We start from the raw sequence: 24,658 nt of genomic DNA, 5'->3' as shown, positions 1-24,658 counted from the left end.
ATGCAGGCAAGCTATGAAAAAGAACTCGGTCATTAAGAGTTGTTCTTAATTTGCAAAATAAAATGTGTTCTATTTCTTGATATGATATTTATTGTAAGCGTCATATTCAGTAGCATCGAACTGACAGTGAACTAAGTGATGGTGAGGTTTAATCAGACCTGTGGAAGGTTGACATGCTTTCACAAGTAATCATTATATAACAGCAAAATTGCACCAAGCATCACTTCTCCTCCTCCTCCTCCTCCTCCTCCTCCTCACCGGTGGGTGTGGAGAAACTTCCTTCTCAGCTTTTAAATTCAGAAGTTCATTGTAGATTTCATTCTGACAGTCAGGTCAGATCACCGGGAGCAAAATGGTGAGTTACCATTCACTGTTGAATGACTTCATATGGCTTCTTTCTATTGTTACCTGTGACGGACACGTTATGTTTCACTGAAATACTTTTTTGATTACAGACAACATACACAGACAAAGGCGAAAAGGTAGGTAACCTAATCACATGTGTACTACTAAGCGGAGGTTATAAAGTAATGATGCCGTTATTACGCAGATAGACACTCAAACCAGACTTTTAATGCAACTAAACCAGCATTTGTATTAATTTAGCTACAGATTGTCTTTCCGCACTCTAATATGTTTTAACTAATTAAGACAAATTACCAAAAAGCTTAAAAACGTATGTTTCAGCAGTGATTCATTTATTTAAATGATGATTTTCCTCTTGTCTTTAGCATGAGCAGGGCAAGTTTCTCTGCTTTGATCACTTAACATTCTGGGTTGGAAATGCAAAACAGGTAAGTTAGCTCATATCTGGGGGGTGCAGTTTTTGCAACGTTTTTCACAGATGGAGGGGTACACAATATACTCAGCAAGGTTATTGGTCCTCCTGAGGGGTGGAGGGGGACACAGCATGTAAAACCACAGCAGACCACATACTACATTTCACACAGCACAAACTGAGTCAAACCTCACTAATCACCAGGAGATGGCACTATCAGAAAGTTTAAGGCTAAACCTGTTGCAATCATGTCCAATTCCAGGTCACTGTCACACGAAATAAAAGACTTCTCTATGATTTTCTGTTAAAACCATTTACCTCAACAGGCTGCATCATATTACTGTAACAAGCTGGGATTTGAGCCTTTGGCTTACCAGGGTTTGGAGACAGGCAGTCGCAAAGTGGTGTCCCATGTAGTCAAACAAGACAAGGTAAGAAGACAGTGATCAACAGTGCAAGTAAAAAGAAATTACACACTGTTCTGAGCAGGTTTGACTTTTAGTTTTCTTGAGCAATTTGGATTGTTAACACTAACTTTCAATAAGTTACTGGTAGTTTTATGCATGGTTGTTAATGGTGGTGGGAGTTGTTTTCATTATGTTAATGTTTTCACTTTGTGTTTGACAGATCATTTATGTATTCGCATCTGCCCTCAATCCTGGAAATGAAGGTACAACATTTATTCAGGAGCTGTTTTCTCATTATGTTCATTGTTGCTTTACTTATTTGTGTTTTTGAAAACATGTCATAATTAAGTTCTATGTGGACTTTAGTTTAGTACAGTTTATCTGGCATTCACAATTAGTTTTTAAAAATATGTTACACTATTCAGGAAGACAGACAAAGGAGGCCACTGAATTTATATTAATTGTACTTACATTTAATGATTTTATCTCACCTTTCTGTTATTCTGAAAATTACTTAATTCTCTTGAGGTGTCCAAATAAAACAAATACATTTTGAATCCTTAAATGGCCTGATGGCAGAACAGCTCAATAGTTAAACCCTTATAATCAATCAAATCAACTGAAAAAGAATGAATTTCTCCAATAAACTCCAAACAATCACTTTTAGTGTGTACAAGACTAGAGTACATCACAGAGATATTACTGTTAACCAGTTATTCCTATATTTTTGGCAAAAGTCAATAAGTATAACTTGCAAAAATACTAGGAAAACTGAGGGTGTTACTAAATATAATAATAAAAGAATTGTTGACTCTGTGTGGCTAAAGAACATGTTCTCATCTTTCCTCAGAGATGGGAAGTCATTTAGTCAAGCATGGGGATGGAGTGAAGGATATTGCATTTACAGTGCAGGACTGTGACTTCCTTGTGCAGGTACTACCACAGCTTTTAATTTAGAGGTGTATTCACAGCACACAATACAAAAGTCACTTTTGAGGTTACATTTAACTGCTGGTACTTTACTAATACTAATAATGCACTTATGTATCATCCTCCACAGAAAGCCCGAGAGCGAGGTGCAGTTATTGTAAAGGAGCCCTACACCCTGGAGGACAAGTATGGTAAAGTCAGGCTGGCTGTGCTTCAAACGGTAAGATGAGACACTATACTATTAATTTACACTGAACATTTTAGTCACTATTTCAATTTAGCACATTAAAGAAGTTGAAAATGTCCTAAAAACAAATGCAAGAATTGTAGACTTGCTTTTGTTTGCTGCAGTATGGTGACACCACACACACGTTTGTGGAGAGGACAGGATACACTGGGCTGTTTCTGCCGGGCTTCCATCCCTCTGTGTTCAAGGACCCTTTATTAGCCAAACTGTGAGAGTTCCTAAGTTATTATAACATCTATAAGACGACAGAAGAAGTCAGAATGACAGCTAATGGACAGTTCATTTCTGTGCTTTCGTTTCCATGCAGACCAAGTGGAAAACTAAACTTCATTGATCACGTTGTGGGAAACCAGCCAGATGATGAGATGGTTCCAGTGGTGGAATGGTATGGCTGTTTTCTTTTGTAGAGAAACATGTGATAACAACATATCTGCTCCTCAGGTCTATTATTAGGATGTGATCTACAATGTGTCTGATTCTTACATAACTCTTCCTGTTTGGCACGAGTCAGGGATCAGCATGACTTTGCGTTTTCTTAAGTGGCTCCCTACATCTGGTTCTTGTTTTTTACCCCCTAGTATTGGCATGAAAAGGCAGTTCCCCAAATGAGTGAGCTCATTGGTTGATCCTGGAAAGAGGGGTGTAACACAGACTGGAGGTTTTTAGATGTTAAGAACCTCATGAAGCTGGCTCGTAAATCAAAAAGTCACTCATTCTTGTTTAGCAGGCTGCAATTTTATGGTAGAACCAATTCCAGACAATAGTGAAAAGCACACTAAGCATTTCAAGTATTTAACATAGAGTTTGTTAGAGCGTTCGACCCACCATGATGTTTGTACTTACGCCAGTGTGGCTCTTGACCTCTGGTTCATGATCTAACAGGTATCAAAGAAACCTTCTCTTTCACCGCTTCTGGTCAGTGGATGACAAGCAGCTGCAGACGGAGTTTAGTGCCCTGCGCTCCATTGTTGTGGCAAACTACGAGGAGACTGTGAAGATGCCCATCAACGAGCCTGCCATGGGGAAGAGGAAATCTCAGATCCAGGCATGTTCTTTACACTCCACACAAATATGTGGACTACAAATGAATTAACCTGTACAAAAATGGTAAAAGAACTTGTATCCTTTCCCTACATTTCCACTTACAGGAGTATGTGGAGTACTATGGAGGTCCAGGAGTGCAGCATATAGCCATGAACACATCAGATATCATCACTGCAGTAAGTCCACAAAACATTCTGTATGTATGTGGATGTGTCCCAAAAGCAGCAACAATAATGCTCAGATGAATCTTTTATTTGCAGATTCGTAACCTGAAGGAGCGTGGGATGGAGTTTATGTCTGTGCCAGACACCTACTACGACAAGCTGAAGGAGAACTTGAAACACTCAAAGGTCAAGATCTCAGAGGACCTGGATGTCCTGCAGGTCAGAACTAAGATATTCTATCATATTTTAGCAAATTTGAAGTAATTAAGCTCATGTTTTTATAGGTTTTGTCAAAGCCAAGATTATATCTGTGTCCATATCTAGTAACCACTTCAGAAGAGCACTGCGCTTACTTTTAGCCTTAGAACATAATTCACAAAGACTTCTGTAATGTGTAGGCTTACAAAATGACAAAAGAGTCAACTATTCCGCATGGAAAAAAGGTCATTATAATAGACGGATGTAATCTTGTGATCTTACTCATATCCAGGAGCTGAAGATCTTGGTGGACTACGACGACAATGGCTATTTACTTCAGATCTTCACCAAGCCAGTCCAGGATCGCCCCACTGTGTTCTTGGAAGTCATTCAGAGGCATAACCACCAGGTGAGGGCGCCACCGGATAGACGACAACTTTCTCAAGAGGAATTTCTGTATACAGCATATTATTCTAAGTCTCAATATGCTAGGAATAGTAGGATAGATGAAGTTTGCTGCCAATTACGGTAACTTAAATACATGCTTTATCCACAGGGCTTTGGCGCAGGAAACTTCAAGGCTCTTTTTGAAGCCATTGAAGGAGACCAGCATGCTAGAGGAAATCTGACTATCCTGACACTAAATGGAGATTCAAAGAACATGTGATTGCCAGCATTATAACTGCCTCACAGTTATAGAAAGTCTTAATAATTATCAGCTGCTCCTAACATCTGGACCACATCAGCAGCTCCTAACAACTGCTCTTAATCAGTGTAACTGTATTAATAAAAACGTTTTCAACTGCGTCTTTATACCTTTTTATTTTTATTTTTAAGAGTCTTAATGAAGTTCTGTGTTTGTAGACCTTTGTTTTTATTATAAGACACATCCCAGCTTTAACATTCATAATGCAACACATTCTTTTAATAAAAATGTTAACAAGAAAACCAATGGTTTTGTTACAAGCTTGACTCAAGCAAAACACCACTTAAGCTCTCATAAATGAAAACATTTAACTGTACACTTTTGTTATCATTTGGAAAATTAGGTCAACAGACATTTCATTGTAACAGGGTGCCCATTTCCCCCTACATGTGGTAAAGAGACAACAATGGCAATGTGTGAAACGGTGGTTACTTGCCATATGTTCACAAAATATAATGTACAACTAAAGATAGTGTTTTTGTAATGTTGCTTTTGTAATGTTTTACCAGAGCCTGCAGGTGGTATATTAACATTTCATGCCAGACCTTGATTAAAAAAAGTTCCAAGTGCTTGGTCCTATTCTTGTCTTAAGTGCTTTTTAGGACAGTTTATAAAAATCATTATTCACTGAGCAGCAGTCTTTTATGAGCTCCTGCAAAGCCTCCAGGCAGTTACAGACTGTATGGTTATAAATAGTATTAAATGGCTTTCTTGACACATCTTCAGGGTAGGTGTTTATATTGAATAGTACCTCAGGCAACTTTGGCTCTTGACATAATAAGGACACTTAATTAGCGATTAGTTCAGGGAGCCCCGGCAGCTATCTGCTCCACACAAACAAGGAATCTTTGTTTCCTCAATGGGGAACTTGTAGTCGTATGTGATCTCTTCATCGATGCTTATCGGCTGCCGGGAGTATATCACTATCTTCTTCTGAGACTCCACAGTGATGATCTTTGCGTAGCAGTTAGGCTGCAAGACAAAAAAAGTTATTTTGCATTAAGGATCCTACTAAACAAATCATTCAGAATCACTTCAATCTCCAACCACAGCACCGCCAGCTCTTACTCACACTGCAGCTGTGGTTGATAAACCTGGCCAAGTTCCCACATTTAGTAGCATCGATGATGGTGTCCTGATCAACACGGAACAAATAGCTGCTTCCAATGCCCTCCTCCTCATATCGCTGCTCCCTCATGTCAGCAATGACCTAAGGAGAAAGAAACAATATACGCCTATGCGTGAGAGAGTGTTGTTTATCACTATTACATCACTCACACTCCTGGAAAGCACCCGGAACAACAAGAGGGTCCCTGTAGGTGACTGGCCAAACCGGCAGAAACAACAATGGGAAAATCAGCTTGCTTGATAGTGGGTGCATTTTCAATGTATCTCCAAGCCTAGACATTAGTGTGCATCAGTCTCACCTGTCTGATGATTTGGCCCACATACTCAATCACCATCTCATCTGCTGCTATGGGCTCCATTGCAAACAGGCCCCACTCATGGATGTGACTCCGGCTGAAACGAATCCTCTTCTTTCGGAACTGAAGATATGAGGAGTTTCATGACAAAATGAGACATTTACACTAGCATATTTTCTTCATACATAACGTGGTGCATTCAATTTTCCGATTATTCCTACACTACGAGAGGCTGCACCACTTACGTTACATCGACAAAGAGGAACAACTCGATTGTGTCATAGAGAAAAATACCATTTAGTCGTCGTAGTAATCAGGATAAATTCATGAGCAACTAAGGAAAAGCTTTCTAAAGGCTTTATGCCACACATGCTTTAAGAAGAATGGGCCGAATGGTGGATGAATGGGTCAGACACATTTGCTTAAATATACCTGTGAGATCCCTTAGTACATGTTTACTTGAATTTTGGTATAGCAGCCACCCCCCACACCCCGGATGAAAATGCACTATCCGCCACTGTTCCTTACTTACCTTCAGCTGGTTGAACTTGACCAGGTCACTATCACAGCTGAAAGAGGACAGCAGGCGACGCTGTTCAGACCTGAAGTCAGATCCGGCACGCAGTGAAATTGGCTGCTGGGCAGGGATGTTTATTCCCTGCTGAAATATATGCTGACATTAAACACAAGAATAGAATAAACTGGGCACTGTGAGCATCTTAATTTCTCCTCTTTGATACCTGAGTACTTGTAGATGGAAGCTCAGCGGTCAGGTTTGTGTTGTTGAGGTATTTAATTTTATCTTTCCTGCTGATTTTGTAGAAACCTTCACTGCGAGCAGAGCCGGTCCTGTGGCGTGGCTGCCAGCATTTGTGTTCCTCGCTTGTCTCTGTGAGGACTTTAGTCAGTGAGCAGCAGTTGAGGATGTCAAGCACAGAGGATAATATACAGTACTGTGTATCAAAGATGATTGATCTGAATTCATCATTTATGTGTAAATGGATGTTTGAGAAGCAAACCCTTCGAGAAATCCACAACCGTGCCATGCACGTGATACTTAACTACAACATTATTTAAGCCTTTTTTTTTTAAATCAGGATTTAAATGCAATTTGTACATTTTGGAGTTAATCTCAGTCATTTATGCATTTTACAGCTCAACCTATGAGATAATCCCACCTATTGGTACATTACCAGGTACTCTTACTTTAAACTCACTTTGATCTAATTTAACTTGAACATGAAACTCTGGTAAAAAAGGATATGAGGGTGAGGAATCCACAGGGTGTCACTGAGCCAACCAAAGCTATTATCCTGCTCTTGCAGCCTTTCAAATGTGCACTGCAGCAGCTGTGCATCTTCTCCATCCAGGCCCTCCTTCCAAACCCTGTGAAGTATCCTCCGCTCCTCACTGAGCGAACGCCACCTGTGAGGACGACTGTGAGAGGAGTGAGATCCTGGGATTCTTTTAAATGATCTCTGCCGACGATGGATTCTCCACCTCCTCTTTAGCCTCCTCAGCTGTTTTCTCCTCAATAAGGATTTCTCTGTCTCTCTCCTATTCTCCTCGTCAAGAAGCCCGGGCATATTCTCCAGTCCCTGCAAGGGCTTCATTCTCACACCTGAACTGATCCACATGCCCCTCCCATCAGCAGAGTCTGATGAGGACTCAGACTCGCTGCATGGAGAAGACACTGAGATGGGAGAACCTCTGAGAGAATCACATAACAGGGGCTGTAAGGAGGTCACCGTTTGCATTTTCCTCCTGTGGACTATGGTTCTTCGGGGAAGAATGATATCTCTTCCAGGAGTCTTTGGGGCTGTGATGTATGGATTTCTAGACAGGCACGGCACAAGAGGTGGGCTGCTAATATTTGTGCACACCACTATGCTACCTTCTGACATGGTCGTCTCTCTGCCTGGTGTTGCTGGAGCTCTCCCAGAGCTGTACTGAGTCCAATCACTTCTATCCTCTCTACCAGGAGTTTTGGGCATGTCCTGGTATGAGGGGCATAAACCCAGGGGAACAGAAGGAGCTAGAACGAGCTCAGTGCTTGTTGGAGAGAGGGAGAGGACTTCATCGACAGAGTCCTCGCTTTCCAGTTCAACCACTATGCCTTTGCCGGGTGTTTGTGGTCGTTCTACCTCCTCCACAGCTGGGGATGTTGGTTTGCTTCTCATCAGAAGGTCAGGGTCACTATCCATCAAGCAGCCAGTGGGAGTGAGAGGCCTCAGGTTTTCTATGTTCTCGAGGGAGTCCACCCTCCATTCAGGGCTCTCCATCACTATGTCAAGGTCTGGCTCCACTGCTGCACAGATAAATCACAAGAAAATATTAGAAATTCACATTTTCTCATCCTATTAATACTGTTGTTCCATTGTTCACACAATTTACATCCTTTTTATTTATGCTAGCGGTACAGCTCGAAGGATGGCAATGTCAGACAGTTGGTCCACCACTTAGGTCCAGACCGAAATGTTGCAACAACTATTAGATTGCCATGAAATTTTGTAGATTAATTCATTATCCTCAAGAGAATGAATTCAGATAAAAATATCTTGACTATTAAATGGATTGCCATGAAATTTGCTACAGATATTTAAGGTCCACTGCGATGGACTGGCAACCTGTCCAGGGTGTACCCTGCCTTTTGCCCAGTGTAAGCTGGGATTGGCTCCAGCCCCCCGCGACCCTGTACGCAGGATAAGCAGTTGACGATAGATGGATGGATTTAAGGTCAATGGAACGTTGATCCTCTGACTTTTTATCAATCATTAAGTGAAAATTTCTGTCCTATACGGAACATGAAAAACACTATACCTGCATTATACCTGCCTTAAACCTATGTGAAGGTGAAAAACATTAAATGTCAAACAACATCTGTAAAAGCTTTTATTGTAGATTTATTTTTTTATTTTTTTGTATCCCCATTAGGGGCCAGAAAATTGGGAAATCTTTTGAATGCTAATTCAGCATACAATTTCCTAATGCGGTAAACTATTTCCGTCTACTGTTACACAGCATGCTGGGTATATAACCTGGAAGTCCTATAGGTGACAGGGGCAGTAGATGGTCCTGGGGTTCAATGGTTTGGAGCTCCATCGTGGCGTCCAAGCCACAGGTGTCTTGTTGACAGCATGAGTACTGATTGTCCTCGGTTTCCTCCCTATGAAATGGATCTGACCAGTCCTGAAGGCCCAGCTCCAGCTGAGCACCAGGGGTTAGCGGGGCGGAAGGGGTGACCGGTGGCTCAAGCTCCATCGACTCTTCATCTGACGATATGACTATACACTCGCAACTCCTGTCGTCCTCGCCGTCCTCCTCCATGCCTTCATCTTCAGGACTGAGGTCAGAGTAGGACGAGTCCTCAAAGCTCCCTGAGGAGAACGAGTCAGAGGAGTCCATGTCTGACGAAGACTCGCTTTCCTCTGAGGAGCTGCTCTCTGAAAAACTCTCTATAACAGAAGGAAGAAACAAAACTCATAGGTATGTGATTGTGTTCAACTCACTAACTGTGTTGCGACTGTATGATCTTTTTAACGTACCGCTGTCTAAGCACTGCACTACGTCACCAGTTTGGAAGATGACAGCATCTTCATCCACTGTTTGTTTTTGTGCCTCAGGATGATTACTGTCGTCCCCATCATCGTGGTCTTCTCTGTCACACTAATAGAGAGTGACAATAAAGTTATATTATGAAGGCTTAAGAATTTCATACTTTCAGTATTCAGAAAGTTTATCATATTAATATTTTGTATAGATTCTGGAAAAGCCAACCATTTTCAAATTGTTGCAACCCACCACATATGACATATGATCTTTTTATGGGAATACATGTATGAATGATTTATTTCAAGACATGGTTAAATAATCTTGAAGTCAGAGTTTTCATTTAAAAACTGAAAACAAAGTAGCGGCACCACACTGCAATTTCAAACTACAGGCCAAATTAACTTTTCATGCAAAATTTACCAGGATTTTTTGAGGGTCATTATCAACTGGCACAATTGTCTTCACTTTGTCTGACATTTTTCCTTCATCTTGAAGGGTATTATCTTCTTTGTTTCCTTCATCATCATCATCATCATCATCATCCTCATCATCACTGTCAAGCACATGTGGTCTTGCATGTCTGCGTTTGGCTCTGTCAGATGCAGGTTTAAATATGTCATCCCCCTGTTTCACATCTAAAACCACATGGAAAGAGAGCAACACAGTTGGTCAAGCTACAGTCTAGTATAGACAGCTGAGTTAAAATTTAGCAAATGAGGGTTAATTGCATTAAACGCACTGACCAGAAGTTTCATGAGTTGGACACAACACATTTTCTATATCTTCTGATGTAGCAGCATCATTGGATTTTTTCCTTTTTACCTGTAAACAATAAGTTATTTTACATTACATTAAGTTATCACTCACAGGTCAAATGCCGGTGTGTTTCATATTAGAGTGAGCAGAATGGTTTACCCTGAAGGAAGGCAGTGGAGGTTTTTTGCCACGGCCACTAATGTGACTGAGGGGATTCATTACTTTGGTCTTCTCTTCCACACTTGCTGCTCCACTTTTCAAAGGAGGTACTTGCATCTAATGAATAAAACAACAATAATAAACATACCGGCTACAAAATGTTCTAGGGCACAGAAAACATGTTTTCCTCACTCATGTAATTTCACTGATCCCTTGATGAGATAATTTAGGGTGTAAAGAACTTACCCTTGTTTTCTTCTCTTGACAGTCCCACCAGTCCTCAAATGCCTTGAAAGCGATCCCTTCAATCATTCTGCGTGTAATGTCCTTCTTAATGATTGACCTCAGTTCATCCATGATGACTTCTAAAACTTTTTCTACTGTGAGCTTATGAGGGTTTTCACGCACAAGTGGGTAGCCTGGTGGCGGCACAAAGGGGTTAAACCTGGGAAAAGGTGGAGCGAGCCAGGGTGGTCGAGGGAATGGTAAAGGTGCACTGCCATGCCTTGGAGGATTCCCCTTATCCAATGGGCCTGCACGATGCATGGGTAAGCGGTACGTGTGCACAGGAGGTGGAACAGAAGGCGGCACCATCAAAGGTGGGGGGGGTCCAAGAAAAGTTGGTGGGGGGAGAATAGAAGGAGGAGGTGGGATAGGGGGAGGAGGAATGGGGATGCGGGTGTGATGGCCCGGAGGTGGGATCCAGCCTGGAGGTGGGATTGGGATGGTGCCATTTGGCAGGCGAGGTGGGACAGGTGGGAGAGATGGGGGGAAGGGAGGAATGGGGAAAGGGAAAGGGGTGACTGATTGAGGGGCACTTCCAGATCCAATGGCATGAGGAGTAAGAGGCCGAGTGGTGCTACTGAGAGAAGAATAGGACGGAGGCTGGGTAAGAGAGGAGATGTCTTTTGTTGGGTGCTCCTTATCCTCATTTGCTGCTTGATGATCCTGAGTAAGACAGAAAATATAATAATAAACTAAAAGACAGCTTTACAACAACATAAATACTTTTACATAGATAACAACATAATAACTAATACTGTTATTGTCTTCCTGATGTATGTAGAGATAGAGGATTTACCTTTGGACACAATAACTGGGACCTTTCTGCAACTTTCTCGTTGTTTACATGAGCCCTCCTTTCAAAATGTGTGAAATCAGATGGAGTGGGAGACTGGCAGTTTCTTGTTAGAAACGAAACAGCTTGAATAGTTTCATCCTCTTCACTTTCAGCAAGCGATCTTTGACTGACATCCACCACATCACTGTTGGAGGCCCGGTGGCTGGTTGGGAAGGATCCACAAGAAGTCAGAGTATAAACAAGTGAGTCCTCTGAGAGAAAGGAGGCATTAGCTGAGCAAGGTGAAGTTGGGCTGTCCTGAGAGTGTACATCAGCCTCCAAAGTCTTTCTATCAACATATGAGGGGTCAGTTCTCTGACTGTTTATCAGCAAACTTTCAATGCGGGAATCCAAACTCTCGACCTCTGGCTGGGGGCTGCTGGAGGAACAGTTAAAACCAGGTGAAGATAAGTCTGTTATGCATGCATGGCCATCAGGTGGAGAGGATGCTGCTGTCTGCTGGTCATCTGTGAAATTAATGCTCAGGATATTCAAAGAGTTGCAGTTTAGATGTAAAGCCTTCGAGGTATCGGGAACATCGTCTCTGGACTCCTGACAAGGAGAGGCAAAGTTACAGGAAGCCTCTGTGTTACTGTTAGTAGGGGATTGTGCATTAAGACCCCACAGCGCAAGCTGCTGACTGCTAGTTTGTATTTGGGTAGACAGGAGGTGTGGTGGCTGTTGTTGGCAATGCTTCAAAATTAGGTTGACATCTGAGGCATCGCCAGATCCCCTGTGATACCTCGCTGGTTTACGATGGAAGAGCTCTCGTCTTAAAGCTTTGTGAACACTATGGGTGGAGGGCTCCCCCTGGAGGACTGGAGTTGCCTGAAGACTAGAGTAGCAAGAGTCCTGGGAGAGAGGAGTCGCAGACAAGCAGGGAGTGCGGGGGGTTCCCTGAGAACGCGGTGTAAGCCCAAAGCTGCAAGGTGTATCCTGCCAAATACTGGAGTAGGCTGTGTCCAGAGAGAGGGGTGTGGCGATGCTGATGGGGCTGGAGATACTCCCCTGTCGCTGCGTGGCTGAGCGGCCCTGTAAGAGATGGATAATTCAGAGAAAACAAGATAACAACTGAGAAATATTATCCTTTAAAAGCATAAATTTAACAGCCGGGTAATATATATTATGATTGATTAAGGAGCTTTAAAACATTTACCAGCAAATTGTCGATTAAGCTTTGAAGAGCTCGTTCCCTGCTGCCCACTGACCAAGGAGTATAAAGTCCACGTAAGAGGAACTGGAGATGTCGCGCCCTGTTTTCACCTGAGAAGGTCGCACGTTTCAATTATTTCAATATAACAAGAGTAACATTTATACTTTCAACACATAATAACGTGTAGCATTCCTAAAATCAGCATTACCTTTAGGATCAATTTCCACGTGAATAACATTCCCCATCACTGAAGTCTGATGGAGGTGCTGAACAGCGTCTTTTGCAGCCCTCACTGTGTCGAAGACAACCTTTGCAATCCCTAAATGCTTCTTGTTCTTAGGATTGTAAAATATTTCCACTTCTTCGGTGTTCCCATATTTATTGCACATATTAGTCAAGAACGCTTCCCTTACATTGTCATTCAACCTGGAAAATGTCACTTCTTTGGGAGGAACAGGGCCAACATACCACTCATCAACCTGAAAAGATATAGGTAAACAACAACAATTATTATTATTAGCATGGATATTATTGATGTGATGGTAATTATAAAGATCAGCGATGGAATGTTACTAATTACATTACAAGTACAAATTCAAAGTAAATTATTTACTTTATGATGCACTGTTACAGATTAAACCAACCAACCCAACAAAAGAAAATTAGAGCAGAATGATTTGCTGATTAGAGGTGGCAATGGCAATTAAGGTGGTGCAGTGGATAAGACCCATGCCTTTGGTGTGTGAGACCGGGGTTCGATTTCTACTGCGCCACATTACCAATGGGTCCCTGAGCAAGATACTAGCTGATCAAGAGGCGTGCGACCTCTAACATTGGCCTATATAGCAATTGCAATTTGCTTCAGTTAAATAAATGTAATGATTAGTCGACTGACAGAAAATTAAGAATATTTTCATAAATGATTAATCGTTGGTAATCTTTTTATGAAAAAAGTCCTTTCATGGCTCCAGCTTCTGGAAAATGCTGCGTTTTTTGTCTTAAATTACAGTAAACTGAACACTTTTGAGGTCTGACCATTAGTCCAAAGAAAAAAGCAATTTGAAGGTGTCACTTTTGTTCAGTGCAATTGTGATGACCATTTCTAACAGTTTAGTAAAGTTTTAAGAAACAAAATATCACTTGTTTAATCATCAGCTGATTAATCCATCACCCAATTTTTAGATGCAGAAAATTAGCTGCTTACACAATAATGCATGAGTAATAAAGATCTAATCATATATCAGTCACACTGGCCATTTTGTCCGCACTGAATAAATTTTCCTGGTTATACTATAGGCCTACTTTTGCTAAACTAGCATGCAGTACTTTTTTGTAGAGATGCATGTTTACAGTGTATATTAGTACTTTTAATTCAGCAAAGTATCCTTCACCACTGATAAAGATTACCTTAAATTTAGGAACCAAAAGGTCAGTCTTGTTGCATTTGCTCCACAGACGGCAGATGCGGGGATCTCTGACTGTATCCACAGGAAACAGACATAAGTCCTCTACCTGTTGAGGTATTAAACAACATCATAATAATGGAAAACATGTGTTTATCACATTATACTAATTTGATACTACATTTTAGTAGGAAACTATGTTGAATACTGACAGGTAGATTTAAGACAGAGACAATAAACATATATTTAAAAATGCTCACGGGTATGTTAAAGTATTGTCCATCATAACGGTACACTTTATACAGTCCTTTTGTCAATGCAGGGTCAATAATCAACTTGCAGCTTCTCCAGTGCTGAGGCGGTGTCTCTCTCTCAGTAGTTTGTTTTTCGCTTTCCATTACATTCGTCAAAATCTGGAAATATAAGAAAATAAACACCGTATGCTGTCATTTGTGCCACGATAAATAAAGCCGCTAGCTTACATTAGTCCTCCACTGGAGGTAACACGCCCCGACAGGTGATGAGGAGCATCACCTGTATCCTTCTCTAAAAGATAACGTGTTGTGAAATGAAACATAGAGCCTAATACTCAAAGATCAAGTCTAACAAAACGACTTTATCAAGCTCACCTGTACCAAAGTTTTATCCTTTGATGGAGCAACATTGTGGAAAAGCAGCTGTTGTTTTCGGTGTTTTCACAGTTCGTCGCGCAGGCTGGAGAACGGATCCGTCCGCCAGCAGACAGAGACGGAATATAGACCCTTAGGTGAGGCGGAAGAACACCAAAAGCAGGAAGTTGGTATACAGGTGACAGGTGTGAAATTTCAATAAACCTTCAGGGGGTTTTTACGCACCTTTATAATACAAAAATGTGTTTTTGTTATATAGAAAATCATGTTCATGTAGAATAATCATCACATTAATTATCACTTATCATCAAGTTATACAGGCTCTGGTACACTATATCAAATGGCTACATGTTGCCCATGTTTAATTATACTTGGACCCTTACAAATAATAATAATAAAAGTCCTTTAAAAATCACATCTCTTATAATTGTGAATGATAATAAAAATAAATTGAAACGCCATAGTAAATACAGTGTATTCAGAATGTATATGAGCTTGTATGCACAATGAATATATCAAGCATATTATGAAAAATGGAATACATTTAATATCAACAATACGATATATATATATGTTTAGACCTATGCAACATATGTAAATATGTAATAAGATAACAGAATACAATGGATGAATACAGTAGGGCATAGTATAAGAACATGACATTTTATATTATTGCACATTAGGATAGCGTAGTGGTTATGTATAGCAATGATAGTTATAGATAATAAATAAGTAATGATTTGATATTCAGTAGAATATTGTAACCAATAAATTGTAATATATTTGAGGCTGTAAATACTTGAGATATTCAGACTGGAGGCGGAGTAGTAGGCCTACATTAACAGACGTTTGGACTGTTTGTAGATGTGAGTGTCACAGAAAGTTTCATCTGTTTATTCCGCCACCTCCATGATGGCGAACAAAGGACTAATTTCGCTACTTCAGCAGTCACAGTTTATATTTATCTCTGGATTATCTCTACAGTAGCCTATACACACTGCCAGGACCTGCAGTCACTGAAAGCATCCTCCCCAACGGCGGAGCGTAGTGGGGGGGTTCTGGGGCTCCAGCCCTGAATGTGTTATTAAAAACCCTGAATCTTTTGGGTTTATATAATAACTTTAATTTTCTTTTATTTCCACTCAGTCTATCCCTGGAACGGCAAATCAATGGAGCAAAGGTTCTATTACAGGGGAAATATCACCATCTACCTGTCCTAACATTGGCATAGAAGGGTTGTGGTCTTGTGTGTCTGCTTCACTCCTGTCACCTCAGTGATCAAGCTTGCTAACTAGCTAACCAAATTTTGTACTATTGGAAATAACGCATTTTTTTATGGGGAGTGGCCTAAACCTCAGCTGCACTCCACAGAAAGCGGTTCAGCAGCAGCAGCAGCAGCACCAACAACCAGTGGACCGTAGACAGGTGTTGCTTCAGGTGTGTGAGCTAGTAGCAGTGATTGGTGAGGTGACTAGCCTAGCTAAGGTTAGCTGCAGTTTGCTTGATTGGTGTTGATGGAGCAGTGGAGAAGACATATTCTTTTGGAGTGGGAGAACCAGGGTTCAATTCCCACTACACATTTACCAATGTGTGTATGAGCAAGACACTTAACCCAGAGGCGTGTGACCTCTGACATATATTGCAATTGTAAGTCACTTTGGATAAAAATCGTCAGCTAAATGAAAACTAAATAAAATAAATATGTGCAGCCTTGTAGTGAAATGAAGACTATCATGTGACTAATGACCTCTGAAGCTTAAAATGTAACTGGCACTTCAGACAATCCTCCATTGAGTTTGACAGTTGTATTATTTCTATATAAGTTCTCATGGTCCCGTCCATCATTTGAACCTTTGAGAAAATAAATTAGAAAGTACTTTGATTCTATTCAATCATTAAAAAATGCGTCCATACAATTAGTAACCTATACCACAAGAATGCTTCATATATTGTAATATATATATAAAAAAAAACTCTTACTCCTTTTATTTTGTCTTTATATATTTATGTATTTTATTACTATTTATTAATTGACTTTTTTAATGCAGATTTTCTTTCTTTGTACATAATATTATTGACGCCATGGCTATTATTCTGCCATGGTGAATTTGCAGACTTGTTAAAAGTGAAGCCATATCATGATATATCTTTTTTCATTGTGATGCTTTAATGTTCAATATTCTTTCTGTTGGCTTAAAGTGTCAATAAAGTTTGACATTTTTGACTATTTTACAGCTAAAGTCTGTGATTGGCACATTAGGGATAAGAAGAGGAGAATAATAAATACATGGGTGATGTGCGTTAGAAATACATAATAACATAAAGTATAAGGACATTTCCTACTGATAACATGTAGTAATGTAATAAAAGTAGTAGGCTAATTTAATTTATTTAATCACTCTCCAATCACATCACATTGCAACTCATGTGAAATGTCACACAAATATAAATCATGAAGTTTAAAAGCAGGAGCTCACAGTTAGTGGCACTTACACTAAACTACACCAAAAAGGTACATTCATGATGATGTCAGCAAGAATATATATATATATATATATATATAAGCAATTCTGAACAAATGTATACAGGTTTAATAATAACACAATAACACACAGTCTTCTTGGACTTTTATAGCACACATAAAACTATTAATATCTGATATTAATGGGATATTAATTACAAGTCACCAAATGTCACTGTGTTTTCTGAGTAAATGTTCTTCGTCGTCTTTGAGTATTGAAGACCACATTTACTTGGCACTTTTGGGGATCCTTGATTTTCTATTAGAGAAGCCCAGATACTTTGGCATTGATTCAGATGTAGCAGGTTTTTTAGCTAACATTCATTCTATTAATTCTACTCCATCACAGTATAACAAAATAGGTTTCCAGATTATTAATGCTGTGAGTGCTGTTTAAGGTATCCTCAACATTTGTTGTGTTACAGTTTCACAATGATGAAGACAGTTGGAGTACAATTAAATACAAAATAGGGGGAAGGCTCTACAGAATGATTTTTTCACCCCTGCTCCACTATCATGTTTTTCCCAAATGATGTATAGAAACAATCTCCCTGGATGAGTAAGCCCCAGGACCACCCTATATTTGGCTAAGCCCCGAATGTTTACAACGTCTGTCTCTGCCCCTGATCCTTCCTCATCTGTCTTTTCACAAAACATGTCCGGAAAAGGATCAGGAGCACGGTGATCTGGTCCGCTGCCTACTTTTTACAGACTCTCAGAGACGTATTTTCTAAATATCTCCCACTGGGAGATATTGTCCCCATTGTTATGAAAATAAAGTGAGCCAGGTTCAGGTGTGTGACATTTCAGAGACTTATGAAGACAGCTTTTGCTTATTGAAGAGATACAGTGCCAGCATCAGACATGTGAACACTTGCAATGCCAACACCAAATCTGAAGGGTGCTTCCTGTCTGGGGATATTTATCCTTCCTAAATATAGATTAACCAAGTGTCCAAATAAGGTTATTGTTCACCCCTCTATACATGTGTGACGATTATATTGATTATTGGTTCAAATCAAGACACTTTGTTTACTTAAGTTAACCTAAAGTCATGTTGTGTGTCATTCAAGCCACATGCAAAACTTTCTACATAGAGCCAGTCAGTCTGTCTGTAATGAAACAAAATAAAGATAATCTTGACCTTGGCTTTCCTAACAAATGGATAATAGTGCATCATTATCAAGGCAGTTGCGTCAGACAGTTGACCAAGCAGGCAGAGAGGAGAGATAGAGTCTGACCTAGAAATTTGGAGAGTCCCTGGCTGTCATTTGGTATACTTTAGCTCAGCAATTGACCCTGACGTGACCTGGGGAAACCTGTGTCATTGTAGCCCAAAAATTCCTTCACATCCACCAACAGTGAAATTAAATATCCACATGTTAGTTCTTCAGTCAGTGCATTGACCAGACACTGACATAAGATCTTGAGTTGGTCCCCGGGCGCTGCACAACGGCTGCCGACTGCTCACATTGAGGAATGGGTTAAATGCAGAGGATAAATATCGCAACATGTATGTGTATGTGACAATTAAAAGTACATTTACATTTACTCATACCACAGTGTTAAAGTGGTGCTCATCTTCTACGATGTCATGTGTGCTTCAAGCTTTGATAGTCTTCACAAAGGTATTTTAAGTTGTGTCAATGGTTTTTGTACAAGTTAAGGCGGGATATCAGGTTTGGTGAAAATTCTTTCACCTACTCCTTAAACTACTCATTTAAAAAACACAAATCTCATTTCTCAAAATCTGATTGAAGTGACCTACCACCTTGACCTACGCATTATAATCATTTTGCAGTTTGTGTTGTCCACAGCCTAACTTTGTTCCATGTCTTTCAATGGTACTCAGAAGTGCAACGTTTCTGCAGAGGTGCCCATCATCTTTGTTGGGTAAAAAGTAGAACTACGAGAAGACAAACTCCTGATCAAGAAGCTCATTTGGGTCAGAATGCTGTCACATATAGGCATATTCAGGTGAAGCTGAATGAACTACCTATGTACACTTATTTTTGACAAGCAATACCGACTATCAGTGTGTAATCATTATAGACAGATAGAAAGATAGATAGAATTTATGATTCACAACTCATTCATGGGAATCAAACTCTGACAGGGAGAAGCAGCCAGAAGGAAAACCAATACTGTGCTGTGCTTAGAGTGCACAGCCAAGTATGGGGAAAATGTGGATGACTTATTCAGAGAAGCAGCTAAACAAGCCCTGACAGCAACAAGAGCCTCAGGGAAATCTTCTGACATAGTTTAAAAAACATTTTGTGTAAGATAATAGTGTGTCCTTTTTGAATTCATGCAAAGGTTATAAAACACACAAATAAATAATTTATATAAAACTCTCAAAATCATCTTAGATGTGTTTTATTCTCAACAACAAAAAACAAAAAATAATTAGTCCTGGTGACTCAACAGGTTAAAAAGCTGCAGCTTCAAGAGCTGCTAAAACCACACACAAGCAAAACTTACAATATCGTATTTACTGAACATTCACTTTAAAACTCTGCATTGACACAAGCAGTGGATTGTCTCTATGTACAGTAACAAACACTGGGTTAAATAAATAAAGAACCGAAGAGACATGCCTTTGTTTGCATTAATCTGTTTCTAAAGAAGGCACAAGTGGCAAGTGTCCCAGAGTGTGTGTGAAGGCCCCTGAATAAACCTGTCTTTATTTCATTCCTTGTAAAAACACACTTAAACAAACACCCTCAACAGTTCTTTGGAGAAGCATAATGACCATTTTACTACAGTCTTCTGGCTCCTTGTGTCTCAGACATATTATCATCTCATCTGGACAATTTGAATGGAAATATTGGGAGCTTGTGTCCTATAATGCAGACAACGCTGATATTGCAATAGTGACCACAGCATTACCTTGATATAAATACAATATGTTACAGTATTCAGCTATATAATTCAAAATCAAATCATAAAAATGCAAATTTGTGTCATCACCATTCATAAAATGTAGATATTCTCAGATCTTTCAAATATCATGCTGTGATTAATTAACCATATTTAGAAGACTTTTATGGGATATGGTATACTGATATGAACATTTTGTCATGAAACCAGAAAATAACTCTGCACGTTCCCTAATTTGAGCTCAGACCGAGTTGTTGTACCAATGTTACAGTGAAGACAAAACTAAAGAAAATGATCACACCCAAGAAAAACTATTCAACAATGGGCTATAGGCCAAACAAACAAGTCCCATAATTCCACAACCTAACAATGTGTGAACAAGCTTGTGCAAAACATACAAACCCAAACGCCACATTTCCAATATGCGCATGCTTTGTAATAATACATTCAACAGCAATGTGACATTGAGCAAGCTCCAAAAAGCTGACTCTAATACCTCATTTTGATTCTCCCTTACAATAACAAATATATGCACTGCAATACACACTTTGGTTCAAAGCACTCCCTGACTAGCATTTATTTCTTTTGCCTCAGGCTCTCCATGAATACTGTTGTTAACATTGAAATATTCTGGTTGTTTTGTTTATGATCTAAACAAATCTTAATTTTCCTATGCTCCATTATATTTGGAGCTCCTCAAAAAATAGGATAATGCAAACAGGCAAAATGTAAATTGTTCAGAAAACTGAAAATCTAAGGACAGCAGCAAACATTTTACACAACTTAAAACAATTGGTAACTGAAATTATAAGCTCCTACAAGCCACCATTCATTGCAGTTTGGATGTGCGTGTATCAAACCAAGCACCAAAGCCTTTTAAAAGGATGCAATCCATAATTTTGGTTTTAAGGCATGCAGACAGTGATACTTCAGACAGACAATTCACACCTTGCATATAAACATCTGTAATGATGTTAAAGGCTTGGTAATGCTCCCTACAAAGTCTGATTTAAAGCATGAAAAAACATTTTGGCCTTCTTGAGTCATTTTCAAACAAGAAAGTGCACCTATATGTTGAGACAATAAACAATACATGTGTGAAGACCTTAAGTGGCTTTATCCCTAAACTATGCAACATCACAATATATGATATGTCAATAATATAAAAGCCACTGAAATCTTAGTGCCTCAGAGCAAAATATTTACCTTCAACTTAAAAGGTAAAACTATTTTTTTCTAATATATAATGTGTAGAAGCTTATGCACATGCATTATCCAAAAGTGGACTGTGTCAAAACCGGCATCCCTCGCCAGATGAAGCTTGCAATTAAGAAAAAAAAAAAAAAAGCATCTGAGCACAGTTCATAAACATATTAAATAAAGCTTTTACAAAAGATTTCAGAATTGAAGCACCGTTGAATGGCCACTGCTGTTGTATGCTAACTGGCTATAATCAAGGGTAATGGACACCGGCCTTCAGGTCGTCATTCTCAGCCCTGTGGTCCAGCTGGTTCTGGAGCCGAATGACCTGCTCCAGCTCTCGTTTCTGTCGGTCCGTTTTGTGACTGACGAGTGTGCGGTAGAAGTGGACGGCAAACACGATAAAAACGAGTCCGAACGGAACCATGATGCAGGTGGAAGCGATGGCTGCGGCCTCACCGGAACTTATGGTACCGTTGTTTTCTGCGGTGGCGCTTCTGAGGGGTAAGAACTTCACCCAGCACAGGAGCATCACCTCGGTCAGGAAGAGGAGGGTGCCGATGACTGTGGAGAAAGCCCAGGCCAGTTCTATGTGGCGGTGCATACGCTCATGGGGAGACTCGTTGACAGAGTTGAGGTTGTGAACATTGCTGACAGCCTCAAGATTAGGGAGGATGCAGGTGCTGACCATGAGGGCAAAGAGGTGTACCGCAACCAGGACTGTGGTACAGGCACTGAAGGCTATCAGCAGCCCTGGAGGATACTTGTAATCCCGCTCCAGCTGTACTTCCACCATGGCAACCTAGACAAATCATACAAGAAAAATTTCAATATCTACAACATATAGCAGATTTATGGGTACAGGAAGTGTCTGCATTAATCTTAATATGAAAATTGGGCAAATTTTATTGTGATCGCTTTATATTCTTTCAGAGCTGTGATTTTTGCATCCTGTGCTCTGTAGATGGTTCTTTGTGTTTATCAAATAACAAGGAGGCTATTGAATCAAAATTGGAGTTAGGCTGATGTCGGTCTTTACAAATGTAGTAAACTGGCACTGAAAATTTACTTTTCTCCTCCGGATCATTGAACATACATAAACGCAAGCATAATATCTTATCAGAAACTCTTTTAAACTGCATCAGTAAGTAACACAATAAACTTGGCTGTTATATTTATATTACCAAACGTGTTTGTATATAACATAATAAACAATGACACCCCTGATCACTGCTTGCTTTGTAGCTGTTGATGTCTCCACTGCACAGCAAAGAGAGCTATATACATCAATCTAATCAAATGTAACAACGAAAAACTTGTAAGATGTGGTTCGATCCAATGTAACAACGAAAAACTTGTAAGATGTGGTTCGGCAGCCGGTGGTGAAAAGTTAAAATTTAGGTGTTGTTAAAAAAAGATTGGAGGGACCCTGCAACCTTCAAAAATAATATACCAAAAACTATTTTTTTAGACTTGCTTTTGTTTAGCTTTGGTGATGTAAATGTTATGTATTTAGCTTGATGTCTGCATTTCATGTCTGTTGCTCTGCCTTTCATTTGCTCTTTGTCTATTATTGTGAAAACACTCTGTGACACCTGCTCTTGAAAGGTGTTATATAAATTAACATATTACTTACTTACTAACTAATAAGAGCAGGGCAGCTGCATTACTGTAACTGCATTGCCATAGAGATTTGAGCATCAGTTGTGCATTGATGTAGAAATAAGTGAATCCCAAATAAGTGAATGGTAAGACAGAAGAATAGGTCACAAAATCCATATCTGATTAATCAAAATTATTAGCATATCCATTATTAATATACTTATATCTGGAGTCTTTTCACAAATGGAGCGAGGAGCCTTAGCATTTACATTGTTATATAACATTTTTGAATACTTTGCATGTTGTATGCTCATTATTAGCATGTATAGTTTCATAAATATCTTACTTCTGACTATTGTAATTCTGTGGATTTTGGACATCTGTTTATTACTATTTTTATACTTGCACCTTTTTGATATTTTATGTTTCCTACACTTTGTAGGCTACTGCAACCGCTGCACAACAATTTCTCTGTTATCTTAATAGTATCATAATATTGGCAGTGTTTTGCATTTCAGAAATAAATATGGCTGCGTATCAACTTTTTGTATGCAAATACATGAAATGTGCGTTGAGGAAATAAAGTAAAAATGGTGTGGATGCTTCAGCAGTGCTGCTCTGCGGTCTAATTTTTATGGCGCAAGATAAACGCGGATTTGAGGGTGTGCAAGCAACAAGCCCTCCGAAGTTTAAGCAAACTGTTTTCTTGTTCCGTTATTGCACCGTGAGGTACATCTCGTGCAAAACCACACATCACTGAACGATGTCTTGACCTTTTTGTTTAGGCGTCCTAACGTAAATAGGCCGTTAATCATTAACGTTACACTATAACGTTAAATGAGAGTGCACGGGAACCGTCATCAGGCCCGCCAAGTGTCATGATCTCCACAGCCCTGAAGACAATCATCTGCGTCACTAAAGTATCTGCGGTTCGTGCCGATGGCCTAAGTTGAGTTTGCATTTATGCAGTGTTTAAAGATTGTGACAACTGTAACAGGAACAAGTGAAGACAACTTACCATCGCGAATCCCGACAACAGAGCTGAAGTGCGACTCGTGGCTTTTAACTTGGCTCGACTCAAGTACAGTTTTCTCCATGACAGAGCCTGCATGGAGTGCTCGTTTAAACTCATTCCTATAGTTTTGTCCCCCTCAAAGTTACCAGTTACTTTTTGTATAAATATATAGTTATTACCCGGATGGATTTACAGGATGGTAACGTTAGTCGTTGACGTAGCTAGATATAACGCGCATGCAGGAAATGTGGTTCCAACGAGGTACGACATCTAATAAACACTGTACTTACAGGACGTTTTAAAACTATGTCAAAACTTTCCTACAACAGCTGACTATCTGTCAAGAGTCTCCCAGGAAGCGTGTACCCACAATCCAATGCTCTTCTCTGGCAGCTGCAACTAGTTCGCCTCCTTGCGCCAGAAACTCGTCATGACGATGATTTGTCATGTCTCTCTTTTTTTTATTTTACGGATATGTAGTCTCTTCGGCAAAGGCTACACCCAACACTTTTATGCAATGTTTAGTGACTTGTCCACACTTGGCCTCTCTTTCAGCAGTTTTGAATGTTGAAATTTGTCTCAGATCAAACGTCTGAGCAATTCAGCAAAAAAATATGCACTAATCAAACTAAAGTCTTTTATTTTAAAGAGCTATTAAAGTTTCTTACAAGCACTACCATCCAGAAAGAAAGGTTACAAAATAGCATACATTTATTTATACCACTATGTTAACATCAGCAATTATTTGTATTGCTGTAACACTTTTACAT

At 39.8% G+C, this 24,658-nt stretch overlaps 3 protein-coding genes across 4 annotated transcripts; 1 reads left to right on the top strand and 2 right to left on the bottom strand.

Moving 5' to 3' along the window:
- hpdb (4-hydroxyphenylpyruvate dioxygenase b) lies at positions 1 to 4,526 on the top strand. Its single transcript, XM_046035016.1, has 14 exons — positions 1 to 6; positions 456 to 482; positions 732 to 794; positions 1,105 to 1,209; positions 1,406 to 1,448; positions 2,036 to 2,118; positions 2,246 to 2,335; positions 2,467 to 2,570; positions 2,670 to 2,747; positions 3,245 to 3,407; positions 3,511 to 3,582; positions 3,667 to 3,789; positions 4,061 to 4,177; positions 4,325 to 4,526. The coding sequence occupies exons 1-14, from the start codon at positions 1 to 3 to the stop codon at positions 4,433 to 4,435; spliced, it is 1,185 nt and encodes a 394-aa protein (XP_045890972.1). The 3' UTR covers positions 4,436 to 4,526.
- Positions 4,527 to 4,665: 139 nt separating this feature from the next.
- Positions 4,666 to 14,748, bottom strand: LOC123959601 (histone-lysine N-methyltransferase SETD1B-like). 2 transcript variants are annotated; one of them, XM_046033723.1, is made up of 18 exons: positions 14,671 to 14,748; positions 14,302 to 14,454; positions 14,046 to 14,150; positions 12,847 to 13,117; positions 12,642 to 12,748; positions 11,447 to 12,517; positions 10,612 to 11,313; positions 10,366 to 10,482; positions 10,194 to 10,272; positions 9,871 to 10,085; positions 9,444 to 9,564; positions 8,937 to 9,353; positions 7,163 to 8,206; positions 6,639 to 6,805; positions 6,431 to 6,559; positions 5,902 to 6,021; positions 5,547 to 5,684; positions 4,666 to 5,446 (listed from the first exon to the last, which is right to left on the bottom strand). In XM_046033723.1, the coding sequence occupies exons 2-18, from the start codon at positions 14,437 to 14,439 to the stop codon at positions 5,273 to 5,275; spliced, it is 5,115 nt and encodes a 1,704-aa protein (XP_045889679.1). In that variant the 5' UTR covers positions 14,440 to 14,454; positions 14,671 to 14,748; the 3' UTR covers positions 4,666 to 5,272. The 2 variants fall into 2 exon arrangements, with proteins under 2 accessions (XP_045889679.1, XP_045889680.1); XM_046033724.1 differs by having other exon boundaries at positions 6,431 to 6,556.
- Positions 14,749 to 19,551: 4,803 nt separating this feature from the next.
- On the bottom strand, positions 19,552 to 24,260 carry LOC123960875 (calcium release-activated calcium channel protein 1-like). Its single transcript, XM_046035872.1, has 2 exons — positions 23,892 to 24,260; positions 19,552 to 22,073 (listed from the first exon to the last, which is right to left on the bottom strand). The coding sequence occupies exons 1-2, from the start codon at positions 24,003 to 24,005 to the stop codon at positions 21,525 to 21,527; spliced, it is 663 nt and encodes a 220-aa protein (XP_045891828.1). The 5' UTR covers positions 24,006 to 24,260; the 3' UTR covers positions 19,552 to 21,524.
- Positions 24,261 to 24,658: the final 398 nt, after the last annotated feature.

Source organism: Micropterus dolomieu, linkage group LG21 (genome assembly GCF_021292245.1).
Source record: "Micropterus dolomieu isolate WLL.071019.BEF.003 ecotype Adirondacks linkage group LG21, ASM2129224v1, whole genome shotgun sequence".
Taxonomy (NCBI): domain Eukaryota; kingdom Metazoa; phylum Chordata; class Actinopteri; order Centrarchiformes; family Centrarchidae; genus Micropterus; species Micropterus dolomieu.
Note: the sequence above shows the minus strand (reverse complement) of the source record. Positions and strands in the feature narration are given on the sequence as shown.

Bases quoted from the DNA above. Each gene is read 5' to 3' on its own strand.
- hpdb (XM_046035016.1), top strand. The intron at 2,571-2,669 runs GTGAGAGTTCCT...GTTTCCATGCAG, and splicing joins GACCCTTTATTAGCCAAACT to ACCAAGTGGAAAACTAAACT. The intron at 3,790-4,060 runs GTCAGAACTAAG...ACTCATATCCAG, and splicing joins AGGACCTGGATGTCCTGCAG to GAGCTGAAGATCTTGGTGGA.
- LOC123959601 (XM_046033723.1), bottom strand. From the start codon at position 14,439: ATGGAAAGCGAAAAACAAACTACTGAGAGAGAGACACCGCCTCAGCAC. The intron at 11,314-11,446 runs GTAAATCCTCTA...TGTCTTACTCAG, and splicing joins CCCAGTTATTGTGTCCAAAG to GATCATCAAGCAGCAAATGA. The intron at 6,022-6,430 runs GTAAGTAAGGAA...TCATATCTTCAG, and splicing joins TCAAGTTCAACCAGCTGAAG to TTCCGAAAGAAGAGGATTCG.
- LOC123960875 (XM_046035872.1), bottom strand. From the start codon at position 24,005: ATGAGTTTAAACGAGCACTCCATGCAGGCTCTGTCATGGAGAAAACTG. The intron at 22,074-23,891 runs GTAAGTTGTCTT...TGATTTGTCTAG, and splicing joins TGTTGTCGGGATTCGCGATG to GTTGCCATGGTGGAAGTACA.